This window comes from Populus nigra, chromosome 3 (assembly GCF_951802175.1).
Source record: "Populus nigra chromosome 3, ddPopNigr1.1, whole genome shotgun sequence".
In the NCBI taxonomy this organism is placed as follows: domain Eukaryota; kingdom Viridiplantae; phylum Streptophyta; class Magnoliopsida; order Malpighiales; family Salicaceae; genus Populus; species Populus nigra.
In genome coordinates, this window is record NC_084854.1 from 3,687,203 (window position 1) to 3,705,480 (window position 18,278).

General features: G+C 34.1%; 3 protein-coding genes across 4 annotated transcripts; 1 reads left to right on the forward strand and 2 right to left on the reverse strand.

Annotated features, from left to right (window-relative positions):
- LOC133688673 (protein EARLY FLOWERING 3) lies at positions 1-5,973 on the forward strand. Its single transcript, XM_062108250.1, has 4 exons — positions 1-811; positions 1,659-2,530; positions 4,609-4,660; positions 4,766-5,973. Exons 1-4 carry the CDS (start codon positions 596-598, stop codon positions 5,765-5,767), a joined length of 2,142 nt encoding a protein of 713 aa, XP_061964234.1. The 5' UTR covers positions 1-595; the 3' UTR covers positions 5,768-5,973.
- Positions 5,974-6,378: 405 nt separating this feature from the next.
- On the reverse strand, positions 6,379-9,064 carry LOC133688674 (protein neprosin-like). The gene is made up of 6 exons (XM_062108251.1): positions 8,480-9,064; positions 7,991-8,263; positions 7,474-7,635; positions 7,299-7,352; positions 7,045-7,191; positions 6,379-6,953 (listed from the first exon to the last, which is right to left on the reverse strand). The coding sequence occupies exons 1-6, from the start codon at positions 8,594-8,596 to the stop codon at positions 6,570-6,572; spliced, it is 1,137 nt and encodes a 378-aa protein (XP_061964235.1). The 5' UTR covers positions 8,597-9,064; the 3' UTR covers positions 6,379-6,569.
- A 2,170-nt stretch (positions 9,065-11,234) lies between these two features.
- LOC133690353 (protein neprosin-like) lies at positions 11,235-13,731 on the reverse strand. 2 transcript variants are annotated; one of them, XM_062110620.1, is made up of 7 exons: positions 13,341-13,731; positions 13,148-13,234; positions 12,787-13,059; positions 12,545-12,706; positions 12,348-12,401; positions 12,031-12,177; positions 11,235-11,939 (listed from the first exon to the last, which is right to left on the reverse strand). In XM_062110620.1, the coding sequence occupies exons 1-7, from the start codon at positions 13,497-13,499 to the stop codon at positions 11,559-11,561; spliced, it is 1,263 nt and encodes a 420-aa protein (XP_061966604.1). In that variant the 5' UTR covers positions 13,500-13,731; the 3' UTR covers positions 11,235-11,558. The 2 variants fall into 2 exon arrangements, with proteins under 2 accessions (XP_061966604.1, XP_061966602.1); XM_062110618.1 differs by having other exon boundaries at positions 13,326-13,731.
- Between the last annotated feature and the right edge of the window lie 4,547 nt (positions 13,732-18,278).

Here is an 18,278-nt window from a genome sequence, read left to right on the forward strand (position 1 = left end):
TAAAGTTGTTCTCGTTCTATCCAAAAGGGGTCCACCATCTAGCACTTTTTTGCCCTTTACCCTTTTCAAAGACTATTTCGACCAATCCTATCGTTTCTCGAATCTCCTTTTTATTTCCGGTCTCTTTTAACCCTAAATGCCACACTCTTTCTGTTCTGTTCTGTCCTTCCTTCTCCAATTTCTGCTTCAAAGCACGTTTTTACTCCCTTATTTGGCCAAAACAACCCCTTTTGGCATCTGGGTCGCTTTGATTTTAGCTCTTTTGGAGACATGGTCTATCTGGGTACTTGAGGTTCTGTTTTATTATTAAAATATTGAGTCGGTTTTGATAAATTTGGGATATTTTGGCCTAGTGGGTTTTGTTTGGAGGTCTCGGTTAACTGATTGGTTTTTGAGAAGAGGAACTGATTTCAGAATCTGGATCTGCATAAATTTCAGTTTTGGAAGCGGGTTTTGGTTAAAGTCTGATTATTTTTTTTGATCTTGGAGTGGTGGGTTCATGGGTTATTTGGTGGGTTAATGGTGAAATTAAAATTTTTTATTAGGAGTTTGTGTGGAGTTTGAGATAGAGAGAGACAAATTGAGAGATTTGGAGATGAAGAGAGGGAAAGATTATGATAAGATAATGGGGCCTATGTTTCCTAGGCTTCATGTGAATGATACAGATAAAGGAGGGCCTAGAGCTCCCCCAAGGAACAAGATGGCTCTTTATGAGCAACTTAGTATTCCATCTCAAAGGTTTAATCCTGATGTTTTGCCTCGTAATTCGAGTAATACTAGTGACTTAGCTCCAACAGGATCCTCAAGCCAGGTACTTTCTGATGTATTTATATCTGTTGTTATTTATCTTTCGATATGGATTTTTCCTCTCTATGCGACGTTTCTTGCAAGTGATGTTTATTAGAGTTGGTTCTGAGCAAGAGAAGTTCTGGTTTCGAATTAGATTTAGTAATGATTTAGAATGCTTCTGGTTCGTTAGAGTTGGTCTTTTGACTTGTTTTAATTTCATACCATGGCTGTTATATGGTTGTTGAGTTGTTTTTGGTTGTAAATTTTATAGTTTGAGGAACCCTTCACTTAAATTGGTCCTTTTCCGTGTCATGTTTAAGGTGGTTTATCTGTGTATTGTCTTTCAGAATTTCTTCTCATTACTGCTTATTAGAAGAATAAAAGCATGGTTTCTATGTGGAAAGCATGCACAAGTGGTTTAGCATTATTTTTCCTTAAGCTTGATGCTATGGTTGTTGACTATGGTGAAGGAGCCAACAAGCTATTTTCTGTTTAATGAGTAATATGACTAGGTTGAACATTATTGCCATAGAAGGTAATGAATGTGTTCCATATGGTGATGCTGCTAGTTGGTATTTATGATGTCTTAACTTTGAGGCATTCTTATGCCATTAGCTCCTCGGAGAGATAATGATGGTGGTTGATACTGGGTCTTTATTGGGATGTTTAAGAGAAACTTTCACCTGAGAGAAACTATTTGTATTACATAATGGTTCCCTACAAGTTTCAAGCACTGGAAGGGGTTATGGTGGTCTGATATAAACTTTTATTCTTTGGATGCGAGCATGTGACTGCTTCTTGCTTTTGTTCTCTTTTAATAGGGATAGTGGTTTTACCTTTTCTGATCGTCATGAGTAATTGATATGCAGGGCAGTGGCCTTGAAAGACATTTTCCTTACCCTCATTATGTCCCTTCTCCAACACCCACTGATGTGGCTGAGAAATACCATTCTCGCCAGCCTGATGGAAGAAATTTGAACACTCCAGTGGCACCGCTGATGCAACGAAAGAAGGTAGGTGAAGAAGATGATTTTACAGTTCCTGTTTTTGTTCATTCCGGGAAGGGTCAAGGTCAGACTAAAATGCAGACTAGTGCTGCTCAGGAAAATCTCGCTTCCCTCTGCCCTACTTATTTGGGTCATTCATCTAGAATCCAAAATGCTGGTGATAATAGTCATATTGGCTCCACAGGTCTCAATCTGAGACCAGACACAAGTAACCAGAGTGAAGATAACCTAGAAGTGTGTGTCTCAAGTAGTGATCATATAGCAAGACATTCCACAAATTTGCGAACCAGAGAAAAGAATGACATTCCTGAAGAAGGCAATGAATCTCAAAATCAGCAATATCGAAATAACCTTGTGTCTAATTTTACCAGATTACATGAAAATGATACTTGTTTGCAACAAGAGACTTCAGCTAGGTTGCAATCAAATCACAGTGAACATGGTGACCATGTTCCCGAGTCGAGGAGGCAAAAGGAGAAAATAAACATTTTTCAGCCTGGAAATGACTCTCATTTGAGGAAGGATTGTAGTAGTCCCAATGAACCTGAAATTGACAGCGAATGTTTTGGAGACAAGACTTGTGGGTCACTGCAATTCAGAAATGGAGACAAAAGCAATGATGCCTCTGAGACCTCCATGGTGGATTCTGTATCAGTGTTGGATATTTCTCCAGATGATGTTGTGGGAATTATTGGTCAGAAACATTTCTGGAAAGCAAGAAGAGCAATTGCCAAGTAAGTCTTCTTGCTCACTTACTGCTACTCATGATTTTTTCATCATGGAAAATTCATATTTTAGGTTTGCACAGAAAGGTTTTTCTAAATGTGGTGATTGATAGCATATTCTTATATAATGGATGAAATTATTACAGGTTTTGACTTCGTAAAATTTTTGCAGTGTCATGTTTTTTTTTAAAATGAGAACATGGAAAAATCTCATCTTGTTGTCTGTGGCCTTGCATTCCCCTTTGAGTATGTCTCATGTCAAAGGGAAACACAAAAATATACTCTACAGACATAGCAGATTTCTTTGGCTCCACTATAGATTTTAGTGAGTTTGATTTTGATGCTTTGATCTTGATGCTCTTACATTTTTATTGTGCTCTCTTAATTTGAAACATGAGAGTATGTATATTCTTTCAGAATTTATCTTCATATTTTTTGTTGTTCTAAAAATGGCTTTTTCTCAGAACACTAAAGTAATTTTGCTATAGTTCCAATGTTATTTGTGGCTGTATATGTGTGTAAAAATTGCCTCTGTTCTTGGATTAGGGCAGCCTGTAATTATAGTTGTTGATTTAAGTTTACTGTAGAATTTTGGGGTTTTCCTGATAGGACTGGAAAACATAAGGTGATGTTATTTTTCTATGGGGGAAGAGAATGATAAGTGGAATCCAGGAAGGTTCTACATTTTCTTGGTCTCGGGATTAGTTTTCTTCTTATTTAAAAAATGTAGATCTATTGTTGAAATACTACATGGAATACTAACTTTAGGAACATGGAATGATTCTTTGACTTTAAACTGAAGACTTGTAAATGTTGCTATGGGCAAGGGAGAACTCACTGGTGTGGAATCCCAGGATCTCTTCCAATCTGGCATGTTTATGTGTGCAAAGGCCCTCGATAGCATTTTAATGGCAGATCATCTGATAGCAGGGAGATGGACAGTACTAATTTGAGGTACTTTGTCAATGTGCCCCCGAGACTGGATCATCTCAAAAATGCCCTTTTGCTTCTGCTTTTGGGATACATTCCTGTCTTGGTTTGGTGTTGCTCAATTTTCCCTGCAACTTTTGTTTTTCCATTTGTGGTACTTGAGAGCTTGGCGCAAGAAGGCAACGAGGGGTGGTAGATGATCCCAGATGATGTTGCTGGGCGAGTCATGGAAGAGAGAAACTGGAGAATAACTGCTAGTGTGGGATTGTTGGTGGACTGGGTGGTGAATATAATTGTTTTGTGTTTGGTGTTTTAAGTTGGAAGATTTATGGGGCTGGGATTCCTTTTGTTTGTGCCAATCTTTTTCGTGATTTTCCTGATGTACAATTTGCACATGTACTCATTTTTTTATAACTAAACTGGTTCTAATTTACAACAGAGTTGTAAATTATGTACATGATGTAACTGCAAAGCTGGCTTGAGCTCATCTATTTTTTGGACTGAATATGTTTTGAGTATGCAACTATGCTTAAGAATTTATTTACCAGAAAATGAAGAGCTGAAAACATGTATTATTCTGAACCAAAATGGTAGTTCAGTGTGTGAAGCTTCAACATTTACATTTGGATGGCTCGGTGACTGTATTCTAGTTTTGAATTCTGTGTTGTTCCTTTCTCTTCCTCACCCTTCCCCTCCCCTTTTGTGTGTATTTCTTTTCCCATGACATTATCTTCTTGTGGTCAGTAGAATAATATGCCATTGTGGTTCTATTTGTATAGTAGTGCATAATGATATGATTTCTGCCAAGTTTTTGTAACTATAGTTGTAGAAGGCTTCAAAGTTTTGGTGGCCTCAGGGAAATAGGCATCATGGTTTTTTAGACAAAAACTAACCACTCAACTAATAAATCAAACATTAGATTTTTCATTTCCTGCAGAAAATGGCCTAGGTGAACTTTTTAAAATTTTATTTGAACCAAGTGCTTGCCTGGTTTCAATTTCTGGTCTGCATTGAGGTCTTTAAAGAATAATGCTACGTTGTGCCTGGTTGTGAACAAATGTTGAGGCAAGATGATTCTGCTGTTCCTTCTATGTGCTACATGTTACAAACTCTTGTGGCTTTTTTGTCCTTGATCCAACTCCTGTTACTTTCTACAGTCAACAAAGAGTGTTTTCCGTACAAGTGTTCGAGTTGCATAGACTGATAAAGGTAAGGTGGTCCTTGTTAAGTAGCTTCTTCTAGCCCTGGAATGGGTTTCGTTGAATTTATGCTTGCTTGGAAAGACAGTGCCTTTAAAAATTCTCGTTCATACAGGTTCAGCAACTGATCGCAGGATCCCCACATCTCTTACTTGAGGAAGAGGTTCATCTGGCCAAACCTCCTATGAAGGGCTCTCCTTGTAAGAACCTTCCATCAGAATGTGTTGTAACACCTCCAGTTCATGTTGCCAAGCACAAAGATAATTCAGAGAACCCAAACCATAAGATGGAATGTTCTGCAGAGAATGCAGTTGAGAAGACACCCTTCGCTTCTGTGAACGATGGTCAGCCTCCAAATTTTGGGCCCCATGCAGGACCGACAACAGTTCCTATGGCTGCTGACACCAAAATGCCTCCTTGGTGTTTCCATCCTTCTCCTGGACTTCAATGGTTAGTTCCTGTAATGTCCCCCTCAGAAGGACTTGTATATAAGCCTTACACTGCCCCTGGATTCATGGGATCGGGTTGTGGAGGATGTGGACCCTTTGGGCCAATTCCCTTGACAGGCAACTTTATGACTTCAGCTTATGCGGTTCCAACATCTCATTATCATCAAGGAATTGGGGTCTCACCAGGTGCTCCTCCAGTTGGTAATGCTTGCTTTCCCCCATATGGCATGCCAGGAATGAACCCAACCATCTCAGGTTCTGCGGGGTCTGGTTCTTGTGGTCAAACTGCTCAGTTTCCAGGAGGCATTTTGAGCTCAAACATGCCACATCAAAGCTCATGTAATGAACGGACTCAAAAGAGTGAAGCTGTTTTACAAGGCATGAAGCTTCAGGCATCTAAAAACACTTCCGTACAAGGAAGTACAGGTAGTAGTCCCAGTGGCAGAGTGCAAGGGGTTGGGACTGTTCAAGCTGCTGATGGAAGAGCTGCGCTCCCACCGCTCCCAGTGACGACTCCTTGCCCTGAGGGAGCCCCTCGGCATCAAGAGACAGACCAGCTGTCGAGAGTGATCAAGGTTGTGCCTCACAATGGTAGATCTGCTACTGAATCAGCAGCTCGAATTTTCCAATCCATACAGGAAGGGAGAAAACAATATGACTCTCTTTAGCCTTTTTTTTTGTCTGACAACTGTTTGGAAACAACATGAGACACATCTGAGTTACTAGTGGTTCTTGGTTATTTGCCCCAGTTTTTTTATTGGTATAATGTGTAATGTACTCCTCTTTTCAAACCTGATTGTAGGCTATTTGTATGTAGATAGTCTGTAAGAAAACAGCGATGTAACATGAATCTGGTGGTCTTCATGCTGTTGTATACTTGCGTGTACTGTGCCGAAATAATTTTACAGAGTTACCATGGATCTTAAAAAGGGAGAGGATACATGCTGCACTGACGTCTTCGATTCTCTCACTTGAAAAAAAGTATTGCATTTCTAAAATTTTCTTCTGTGAAGCTGTCTTCGCTGGTCAATTATCCAGTGCAGTGGAAGTCCTATCCTGTTTCAGAAACCAGGATTTGTAACAAGATTTTGCGTCACTTGCGATATCAAGTAGCTGCAAGAGCCAAGACGTGCATTTTCTCACTTTGAAGGACACTGCCATGCCAAAATTTCACATGCAAATCTGGTGATATTCAATTCATACCACAAGTAATCTTCAAGTTTGAGCATAATCAGAAAGAGTAAGCCAACAATCATATTGTTGAGGTAATCAGAAAGAGTAAGCCAACAATCATATTGTTGAGGTTTATATTCAAAATAAAGTTGATGACGGATCAAAGGACTGCTGGATGAATCTCCTAAACGTCTTTTCCAAACCATATTTCAAAGAAAAACGTTTCAAGACACTTATTTTTTAGGTTTATATTAAAAAAACGTTTCAAGACATTTATTTTTTAGGTTTTCAATACTCTTATGGACAACGATAGCTTTGACCTGGCCCCCCGAAGAAAAATGTAGCTTCATCATTTGCATTCCCTGCTTTGTAATTAACTGCAGAGTAGCAATTATATTCGTCTTTCCGAACGGCAACAAAGGTAGGGTACTTGTATGACTTGGAATAATCCAGAATCCTTGGCTGTCCAATGAAACATGCAAAACCATACAATTCCTCCGCGTCATATCCACTTCCCATGGCTGTCTTTGTGTGGGGAGTTTTCCTGACATTAACACTATAAACTTGTCCTCCCCATTCAACAGATGTGGCGCTGTGTTTTAGCAAAGAGAAGAGACTTCCAGGCCAGTATCCAACAGCAATGTTGTGAAATACCAGCCACCAATTGGTTGTGGTCGGATCCTGTGTGATTTAACGGATGAAACTCATGTCAATTGCAACATCATTAGTAAATGTTTCAACGAAGATAGAAAAGAAAAGATTACTTCATTACCATGAAGATGTTGATTGGGAGGACATACTGTTGTTGAAATGAACTAGAACCGGGCTCAACAGCTCCACCAAGAGCAATTTCGGTGCTAGTTTGCACGAATCCATAACAAGTAAGGTCGAAGCAACCTGTTTTCTTGTATCCATCAACCTAACAGAAAATGAAAATGAAAGGACATGAAAATTGTCAATAACTGATGTAGAAATATTGTTGTTTGAACATTCTTCTGCAAATATGTATTTTTCAGAAGAACTTACAGTCCAGTACACAAAAAATCTAGTCCGTGCATCACTATATTGTGCAGGGTGTACCTGGAAAGAAATTAGTATCATGGAGAGCAGAATAAGGACATCAAGCTATTTCAGAATAAAGATCACTAACTCTATAAGAACAACCGGAGGTTTACACTATCCTATTTGTTGATGAACTAACCGTCCATCCTGCTTCCACGCTTTCAAAATTGTTTACCGCACCACTCTTAAGCCAGATTTGAGCAGTAGTGAATTCAGGTAACCTTTCAACACGTGGGTTCCAGACATTTATTTCTCCACTGGCTCCAACATAATTGTATCCATATGTCAAAAGGATTGCGGTCTGGTTCAGGAAGAAAATCAATTTTTAGTGTTAGACATCAGTATTATCATAGGGGCTGATACGGAGATGATTAATATAGTATATAGCATCAGAATCACAACAAAGAAGTGGTTTTAGTTGCTGTGTATGGAGCAGGAAAATTTTCAGTACAGGTGTGCCACTGTTATGATAAACAAAAGCATGTACCTGATACTAGTCGAAGACCGAAAAAGAAGAGAATGCTCTTGATATTTAAGCCTTTCATAGCTGTGATATATAAATTTAAAAAGTATATATAGAACATGCAGATTATTCATTAGCATAAGATTAGTGTACAAGCAACCATCAAGTTCATGGGTTTTAAAAGGACGCTTACAGAACGATTTTCTGGAGTAGGATAAAGAATTGAGCCTTTGGTGTTGTTGAGGTGCATAAAGCGATCCTGAGTGGCTATTTTTTTTGTCCCTTTGAGATGTTCAGGGCTCTTTCTCCCATTAGTTCTCAATAACTCCCGCCTTCGGATTTTGCGGATAGGAATAGTTCCCTTTGGACAACTACCTCTTTTTTTCCATAGTTGAGACACAACTGGCCGAGAATTCTCGCGTTCTCCATTTGGAGTCTCTGTTGAAGGAATAAAACTGGGTTGCATCTGCATATTTTGGGAAGCTTAGAGATAACAGTTGATACTGTCTGGTGGATTTTGGGAGGAAGAAATGAATAATAGTAAAAAGAAGACCATACGCAAAGAACATGGATTTTCATGGAAGGATTCATGCCTTTTTTTAGCAGATTCACTAATCGCTATTGCAAATTTAAGTACGAAAGTGAAAGGGAAAGGTTTATGAAATGGAGCTTGGAGATTCACCTGAATAGTATGGTTTTTCAGAGCAGGATGATCAAAAGCAGGTTGCTTGTAGATATCAACACAAGCAATAATATCTCCATCTTCACTCTGCAAGAACAATACCAAGTGGCAATACATTAGGCTTGCTATCCATGCCTTAATAAGTAAAAAATATAAGGGGTTAATTCTATTTTGTCAAGATTTTAATTTGCAAAATTGGAATAAACGCTTCCATGGATAAATGGGAAAAACAAGTGATGTAGATGACAACCACACAATAGAAAATAACTAATTAGACATAATTGAAGTCGATCGAGGTTGTCAAATATAATCTTAATTGGTATTTTTATTACCGCATAAATAACTCTATATATTTTTTCTTTATAAGAGGTTTATATAAATCAAAAAGTAACTTAAACAATATAGGAAACCTGAAAATTAAAAAAAAAAAAGAAAAAAGAATTGAAGTTCTAAACAAATTAATAAAAAATAAAATTATCAATCTAATTTTCTAAATTGAATAAGAAAGAAAAAATTATAAAGAGAAATATTTTTCTAAACTAAATAGAAAATAATAATCACTTAGCAAAACAATATCCTCCTAAAATTCATTTTGTATCAATCTCTCTGGGATGGAGCGAACTCGCTCTCAAATTCAAAATTTTTTTGCTTTAATCTCATGGATGCCCAATCAAACTACTTTGATATCATTTGACATAGATAGAAGCAAAAGATAATGGAGTTTGTTACATATTAAAACCTTCAAAGACTAAGAACACCATAACTATAAAAAGATTTTCAAACACTTCAAGTCTTCATTTGCCAAAAGATATTACAACCTTTTTTTTAAAAAAAAATCTAATAATAATGAATAATAAAAAAATAGGGAAAAAATAAAATTAACAAATAAAAATATTTATTTCATAAAAAAATTCATGCATTAGTCTCTCGAGTTGGAAAGAAGTCAACCTCGAGTTCATACCTCAATCAACCACTATCCTCCATGAACATCCTTTATGTGCAGATTATTTTATTATGAGTTCCTAACATAATATATTTATATGGATTGTTTCATTTTAGATTTCACTATTAAATTTTTAATAATAGTAACTTGGTACAAACAAAAATAACATACTAAACAACAACAAACTTTAAATATAACCTTATTTGATATTTTTATCACTGCAAAATATTTTTGATATAGTCAATTTTTTTAATAAATTTATAACTTTTTAAATAACCTCAAAACACAATCTAAGCAGTTACAGAAAATAAAAATATAAAATAATCAATTTGATTTTTTAAAAAGATAGCATAAAAAAAATATTTTCCTGAACTAAAGATCCGTTTATTTAGGCTTATCAACCTGAGATTAAAAAACTCAGACAAGGAAATAATAATGACTAAGAAAAATAATTTGTCCCTGGAAATCTTGTTGCATCAACAAGCTAAAAAACTTGGACTAAAAGAAACAGTTTCTTCTCCAACAGGTGAGATCTGAAGAGGAAATTTATGAAGTACAATACAATATTTAGCCCAAAGCATAAGCAGTGAGTACATGCAATCTTTTAGTGTAATATCCAGAAGCTCTGATATAAATCCTAAATCTTTAGCAAAAACCTCATCTCTAGATGAGATTCATCATACATTGAGACTCGATGGAGTGACATCATTTGAAAAGAAATTGATATGAAAACAATTACGCATCTGAGGGTGTTAGTATGAAAATTAGCTGATAAGAAGAAAGAAACTCGTGCCAGCACTGACTCATGATAATGTTTGTTTGAAGATAGTGTATATAACTACATGGCATCATATACCTTAATGGTCTTGACTGCAGGTTTATTGAGAAGCTTTAACCTCCTCTTGATTTCAGATCGATGTTTTCTAGCTTTAGTTTTGCCATTTACTCCATTGCTCAATATGCAAAGTAGTATCAGCAACACAAGCATGGAAAGTCTTTTCTCCATCTGTATGAAAATTCTGTTCTCTAGCTATCTGTTCTTCTCTCTCTTGCACTCTAAGATGAAGAACACGAGTAGGCTCTCTTTTCTCAGAGCAGGAGGAAAGACAGCCCCAGAAACATATATAGAGGCATATGAACTCCCCAGAAAGGAAGTTGAAATTTGAAATTAAACAGAAAACATTTTTCAGTCCTGGAAAACATTAATTACATTCCAAGCTATTTCGAAAACCTTGGATTGTATTTCACTATGATCGCTTTTTCTTTCCATGAAAAGATTACCAAATTCTCCCGCTGTAGGATTTACGATAGAGATCAAGATTTACGTCCTTCGGACAGCAGGTGATTTCCTTATCCTATAATTAGCCCTCCAAGTCAGCGTAATTAACTTTTTTGAGTCGGATTTCATGACGGAGTCTAGGAAGATAAAATTAACAACTAATAAAGGAAAATGCAAGGCAAAGACATGAAGAAAATGGACATATACAATATGTGGGTACTTCATATTTTGAAAATACAAAAATTTATTCCAAAACCATTTATTTTATGTTTCTATTTTTATTTCTTTAACTAAACACATTTTTATCCTCGCAGTCTTGTTTTTCCCGGGATAATAACCAAATGCTATTATCATAAAACTCCCAAATGCAAAACGGCATTTATTGGAGACATGGTCAAATTCAGTTTTGCTGTTGCACATAGAAACAAGACAGGAACAACTGCATTCTCTGATTCTTAAAGTTCTTCTGCCAAGTGTTCTAAGAATTTGATTTCTTCATGTGATTATGTTCTCTATTTTTAAATGCAAGAATCTTTTTATCAAGGGAAGCGTGTATGCATTTACATTTGGCAAGACAGAACCTATGAGTTACAGAAGCAAAGAATCTGAAATAAGTCAATCTTCAGCAATTCAGCGCACTTGGGAATTGATAAGATATTTGTTGTTGCCACCTTTTACATTACAATCTCAATTGAAGCAACTAGGCAGGTCCAAATAAAGAAATTGCATGGTGCTCAAGTTACAGCGTGGTTTTTTATGATCATCCATATTAAAACTAGAAGATAACGTGACAAGCTATAATTTATAGGATGCCATTAAATATAGAACTGCATCCTAGCAGACATTAAAAGTTATGATCAAGGGCACAGGGGATTCTGACCAGGCCCTCCGTAATAGAACTCAGGATCTTCTATGTAATCACCAATATACTCAGCATCATAGCACCTGTACTCGCGTAAGAAAGTTGAGACCCACTCTGGGAACTTCAAGACTAGAGAATTTTCACGAATTCGCATTCTCTTGATACAACCGGAATTGCCTGATACATAATCAGGAAATTGTCCATTACCCATAGCTGTCTTAGTATGGGGAGGATGCTCCAGTTTTGAGCTGTACACTTCCCCTCCCCACTCAGCTGTTTCTGCATTACCACGCAACCAAGCAAACAAGTCAGGTGGCCAGTAACCCAGATTAATTCTCTCTCCATACTGCACCCACCAGTTGCCTGTGTTTGGGTCCTAAAACAAAATAAGATAAAAGAGAGAGATGTTTCAGATGATGGGGGTGACTGAGGTGGGGAAAAGGCAACCAACAATTAACTTTTCTGACCTTAAATATGAAAAGGGTTATTTGATATGGGAGACCAGAAGGGACTGAAAGAGGATATATCGCTGCACCAAGAGCAATTTCACTGCTAGTTTGAACGAAACCAGGACATGTAAGATCAAAGCAACCTGTTTTCTTTGATGCATCAGCCTGATTCCAGACAGAAGAGAAAATAGTGAATCAAGGCTTGTGCTGGCTTTTTCAAAATGGATGAGATTTTAACACTGTCACTTATTCATGAAGTTAAGTAATGCTTCGACAAGCACATTTCTCTTGATTTAGAGCTTGCGTGCAACAAGATAGGCCTGGCTTGAACTTACAGTCCAATACACAAATAATCGAGTTTTTCTGTCTCCATAAACACTTGGATTTACCTGCAAAGTTGAGAAGTGTTCTGGAAAATCAGATTTTGTGCAAGAAAAACTGAACATTGCACGGAGACAACAAACAATATGCAGTTGTGTAGCTTTGAGTTATGTAAATCAAACACGGTACTAATTAACAGTGTTTTGCTAACCGCCCATCCAGCTTCGACACTCTCAAAATCATAGTAAGGACCACTTTTCAGACTAACTTGAGAAGTACTGTATTCATCATCAGATTCAACATGAGGATTCCAAACTTTTATGTCTCCCTTAACCCCTGAATAACTATACCCTTCTGTGAGCAGTATAGCCACCTGATTAGCATAGCGCAAAGTTAGATCAAGTAGGACACAATGAATGTCATACATGCTTAATTAGAAACGATGTTCTATACCGAGCGATTACTCTGCTGAAGGTTTGAGCTGATGTCTTTATTGATACGAGTAAGCGGAGGAGAAGAACAAGGCTTCTTCCTTCCATAGTCTTCAAGTGAATTTGTTTTAAGCGGTAATTTTTGCGGTAATCTTCGGACTGGAATTGTTCCCTTAGGACAGCTTCCACTTTTCTGCCATAGTCGTGATGCTAAATTCATTGAAGAGTCTTGATTCTGCAATCTATTTGCTTTTGTTGTTGTTTCCTCTATATTTGGATCGTAACTGGGTGCCATCTGAATAAAAAATGAACTTGAAACAATTTAAGCCAGAAAAACAATCGGAGAAAAGGACTTCTGCTAAAGTAAATAGTAAAAATATGACCTGGATGGTGTGATTCCTTAAAGCAGGATGATCAAAAGCAGGCTGCTTGTAGATGTCGATGCAATCTATAATATCACCATCTCCTGTCTACAGGCACAAATATTGTCAGTGAATGAATAATCTACCCGTTCCACTACAAACAGAAGAGAAGTCCCCAAATTTAGCAGGAAACTTGTACCGGAAGTCTGCTTACTATGTTGCTTTTGAGGTGTTTTATCTTCTCTCTGACTTCCAAAATCTTCTTTCCCGGCATCAAGTTACACTCCCCGATCCCAAAACCAAAAATAATTATTCCCGACAGAATCACCATTCCTTCAAGTGGCAAACCGCGAGAACAGAAGCTTCCAGCCATTTCTTACAGGAAGAAGTTACTTTAATCAATAGTAAATCTAGGAAAAAACAATGCTTCACATAATCCCCTGCCCCATTAATGACAAATGAACTTGAATGTGATTTAATCATCACTTGATGATGATCAAATCATGCGGACATTCCAAGTACTTTCAAATTCAAAAGCACACAGAGTTGGTATGGTACACCTTCTAATCATCCATTTTACGTTTCCATCATGTCATGTGATATGCAAAATGGAAACATGCATATACAGTAGGTTCTTGAAGAATTTAATTTTGGAACATTCTGGGACCAAACCTGGAGGCTGTAGTGACCAACTTTTGAGATGAGCAATTAAGCTGTCAATAGCATAACCTAACTCCTTTTGATATTATGTTGCAACTCTTTGGATCCCCATATCTTGACTAAGTAGAAAGAACATTTCCCAGCACATACAGTCCGGGGAATTTGAAAATACAATCTTTGCCACTTGGTAATCAACACCATCATGATTCCCATCATCAAAACACGTAATTGTAAGGTGAAGTGTAGAAATCAAATTTGATCCATTTATGTTAATTATATCTTTTCTTGCTGTTTTTCATATTGTAATCCCATCAATTTATGCTAAAACCTAATCCAGAAAACATTTAAGCGTAATCCCATCAAGAACACTTGAAATCTTCAAACCAAATCACGGGTCCAATGCATTTGGTGTAAAACTTCAACGACTCGGCAACGGGATTGAAAAACTTCGGAAATTGGCTGCAGTGATTTCAACCGCGCACGGAAATATTTAGCTGAAGTCTTGTTCTTTGTTAGTAGTTTCGAAATTCTTTTTGTATCTGGTTGAATTTTTTCGTAAAAAAAAATATAATGGAATTCTCTATAGCACATTGATCAGAATTTTCAACTAGAGTCAGTTTAGGCCCCGTTTGTATGCAGAAAAGTAGTTTTTTTTTGGAAAGTGAATTTCTGGGAAAGTGAATTCCGGGAAAGTATTTTCCGATGTTTGGTAGTGTAATGGAAAATAAGTTGGAAAACACTTTCCAGTGCTTGGTTATGTTATGGAAAATGAGCTGGAAAATAATTTATTAATGTTTTATTTTTTCAAGTTTATTAAAATAATGAGGAACAAATCTTACAAACTAAAAAGTTGAATGAGAATGAAATTGAAAAAAAAATATAATTTCATAAATTATCTCAAATAAAATAAATAATAATCAAAATAATAGAGATCAAATCTAAAAAATTAAAAAAAATAAAAGGTGAAGAAATTAAAATAATAATAATTAACATTTCATAAATTATTTCAAATAAAATAAGTAAAAATCAAAAGAATGAGGATCAAATTTGATAGATAAAAAATTTCAATAAAAAAAATGATAAGGAAAAAGCAAATAGCAATTATAAAAATAAGAACCAAAATTAATATAAAAATTAAATTTTAAGAGAAGAAATTGAAAAATAAATATTCAAAACAAATTATATATAGCAATCAAAAGTTTGAGGATCAAATTTGATATAATCAGCAAATAATGACATTTCTAAATTTTTCACAACTTCCGGAAAGTGTTTTCCGCCCAAATTTTTCAGGAAAACACTTTCCTGAAAACCAAGCCAAATTTTCCTTTGACTGGAAAGTGTTTTCCATTGACCAACTTTTCCAATGGCAAACAAACACATGAAAGTTTGGAAAGTGGTTTCCCGGAAACCACTTTCCGGAAAACAAACACAGCTAAAAGAGAAAACATTTTCCTAGAAACCAAACCAAATTTTTCTTTGACTGTAAAGTGTTTTTCGTTGACCGAAAAGTGTTTTCGTTGACCGGAAAGTGTTTTCCGTTGACCGGAAAGTGTTTTCCGTTGACCAACTTTCCTAGTGGCAAACAAACACAGGAAAGTTTGGAAAGTGGTTTGCCGGAAAATGAATTCTGGGAAACAAACATGGCCTAAGTCATTGGTATCCATTTGGATCCTGCTTTTATCTTAAGCTCTATTTGTTTGCTAAAACATAATTTTTTTTAAAAAAAATAAATTTTAAAAAATAAATTCTGAAAAAGTAAATTATTTTCTGATGTTTGGTACTATAATAAAAAATAAGTTGGAAAACACTTTCTAGTGTTTGGTTATGTCATGAAAAATAAGTTGGAAAATAACTTATTAATATTTTATTTTTCTCAAGTTTATGTAAATAATGAGTAACAAATCTTACAAATTAAAAAGTTGAATGAGAATGAACTTGAAAAAATAATAATTTTATAAATTATCTCAAATAAAATAAATAATAATCAAAATAATAGAGATCAAATCTAAAAAAATAAAGATGAAGAAATTAAAATAATAATAATTAACATTACATAAATTATTTCAAATAAAATAAGTAACAATCAAAAGAATAAGGATCAAATTTGATAGATAAAAAAATAATAAGGGAAAAACAAATAAAAATTATATAAATAAGGATCAAAGTTAATATAAAAATTAAATTTTAAGAGATGAAATTGAAAAATAAATATTCAAAACGAAACACACACACACACACACATAGCAATCAAAAGTTTGAGAATCAAATTTGATATAATCAGCAAATAATATGACATTTCTAAATTTTTCACAACTTCCGGAAAGTGTTTTCCACCCAGATTTTCCAGAAAAACACTTTCCTAGAAATCAGGCCAAATTTTTTTTGACTGGAAAGCGTTTTCCGTTGACTAACTTTTCTAATGACAAACAAACAAAGAAAAGTTTGGAAAGTGATTTCCCGAAAACTACTTTCCGGAAAACAAACTTGGCCTTATACTGTTTTTTTTTCCGCACATGTACCATTCAATTGTGTATTTATTATTTTTTATTAGTTTTTTTATGAATTAATTCAATAGTTAATAGTTGAAAATACAAAGTCTATGTATATTTATTATAATAACTCCTGAAAATAAGTTTTAATTTTTTTTGTATAATTTCCTTGTAAGTATAGTTAAGATTAAAATTGTATTCTTTATATCATGCTATTGTAAGAAATGTCATTTTTTCAACCAAAAATAGAAAGAAAGAAAGAGCATCATTTTTTCTTGCAATGTACATAAAAAATCGTTTCAACTAAAAATAATAATTCTATCATTTTTTTAATTAAAACTAAAGTTAGTTTGGTTAACTGATAAAACTAATTATGATCAAATATAAAACTAAAAATATGATAAATATTAATCTAAACCATTTTTATTCTAATTGCTTATATTCTAAATTGAAAACTCTTGAAAAAAACTCGATAAAAAATAAAACTTGACATGATATTGGACCTCAAATATTTATATTTATATTTCAATATTATAAAATTAAAATTTTTTCTCCTATCAAAATTACTATTATATGAAAATATTTGTGAATTATGTTTTATTAAAGAAGTCATATGTTCAAATAAAATCTATATATAAAAAAATGCATAAGGTGTATGGTGTGAATAAAAAAATTATTCAGAATTCTTTAATTTTTAGCTTGATAATATTAGCATTGTAGTTTTTATGAATTCATTTATTTTAAAGAGCTCATCCTTATTATTTGTGAGTAAAATAATAAAGATATAGGCTTGAATAGAAATTTTATGTTACCTTTTGACAAATGAATTCTTTTTTCATATTAGTAGAATTGGTCAAAAGGAATAAAAATTTTAATCTAAAAGAGTAAAAAAGATAACACAAGATAGTAACTAAGGATCCTCTAAAAAAAACTAAGGTCTGTATAATTTAATAATTTACTAAATTTTATTTATTTTAATTTTAATTATATATAAGGTGAATAAAAGTAAAGAATATAGGCATGAGTGAAGGTTTTATGAATCATTATATTTAAAGGAGTCTTTTTAATAATAGGAATGATTATAAAAAGTGAAAATACAATAACTTATAACCTTTTTTTAATTGTTTATATTGATATTTTATATTTTAGAAACATCTATAACAAAAACAAATCTTGAAAAAAATGTTCTTTTTCTTTCATCTAATTGAGTCAGAGATAACATATATATATATATATATATATATATATATATATATATATATATATATATATATATATATAAACCTATTTTAAGCCTTTTTTAGAGTTTCCATAATCAAAATAAAGTGTCAACAAGATTCTACATATGCTAGTTGTGACTTTAGAAACTTATTTTATATTGTTAATTTATAGTTTTATATGATATATAAATACCATATGTTGAAAAACAAGATTAACCCTATGTTTTGGTCTTTTTCCTAATTAGATATAAAATTGAATATTGGTATATATTTCGTATTACCATACACAAAAAAAAATTAAATATTTTGTTTATATAGAATAAAAGTATTTCTTAATTTTGGTATGTAGGATTTTTTTAAGATAAGACAATATGTTTTGTATTTACCATAAATTCCTTTTTACCATATAATTAAATATTGTTGTGAAATTAAATATTTCCACATAGAGTCTGTACTTTTATGGATAGTTTTGGATATGTTGAGAATATATAATATTCTTTTGTTTAAGGGTAGTAGAGAAATTCACCAATCTCGTTCCTTTATCATTTTATTTTTATTTTTGGTGATATACCTATAAATGTATAACTCATTAATTAATTAATTCTTAAAATCCCTAAGAGCTAAATTCTTTGTCCCTCCATGTCAAAGAAACTCGGTCTTCCTTTCATAGTGTTTATAATTTTAGTAGCTTCGGTGTCTCTGTGTTTTGCCACATGACTGCGATATTTTTATTTATTTATTTATTTTTGTGTAAAGAGTAATATTTAGATACTGAAATAGGGT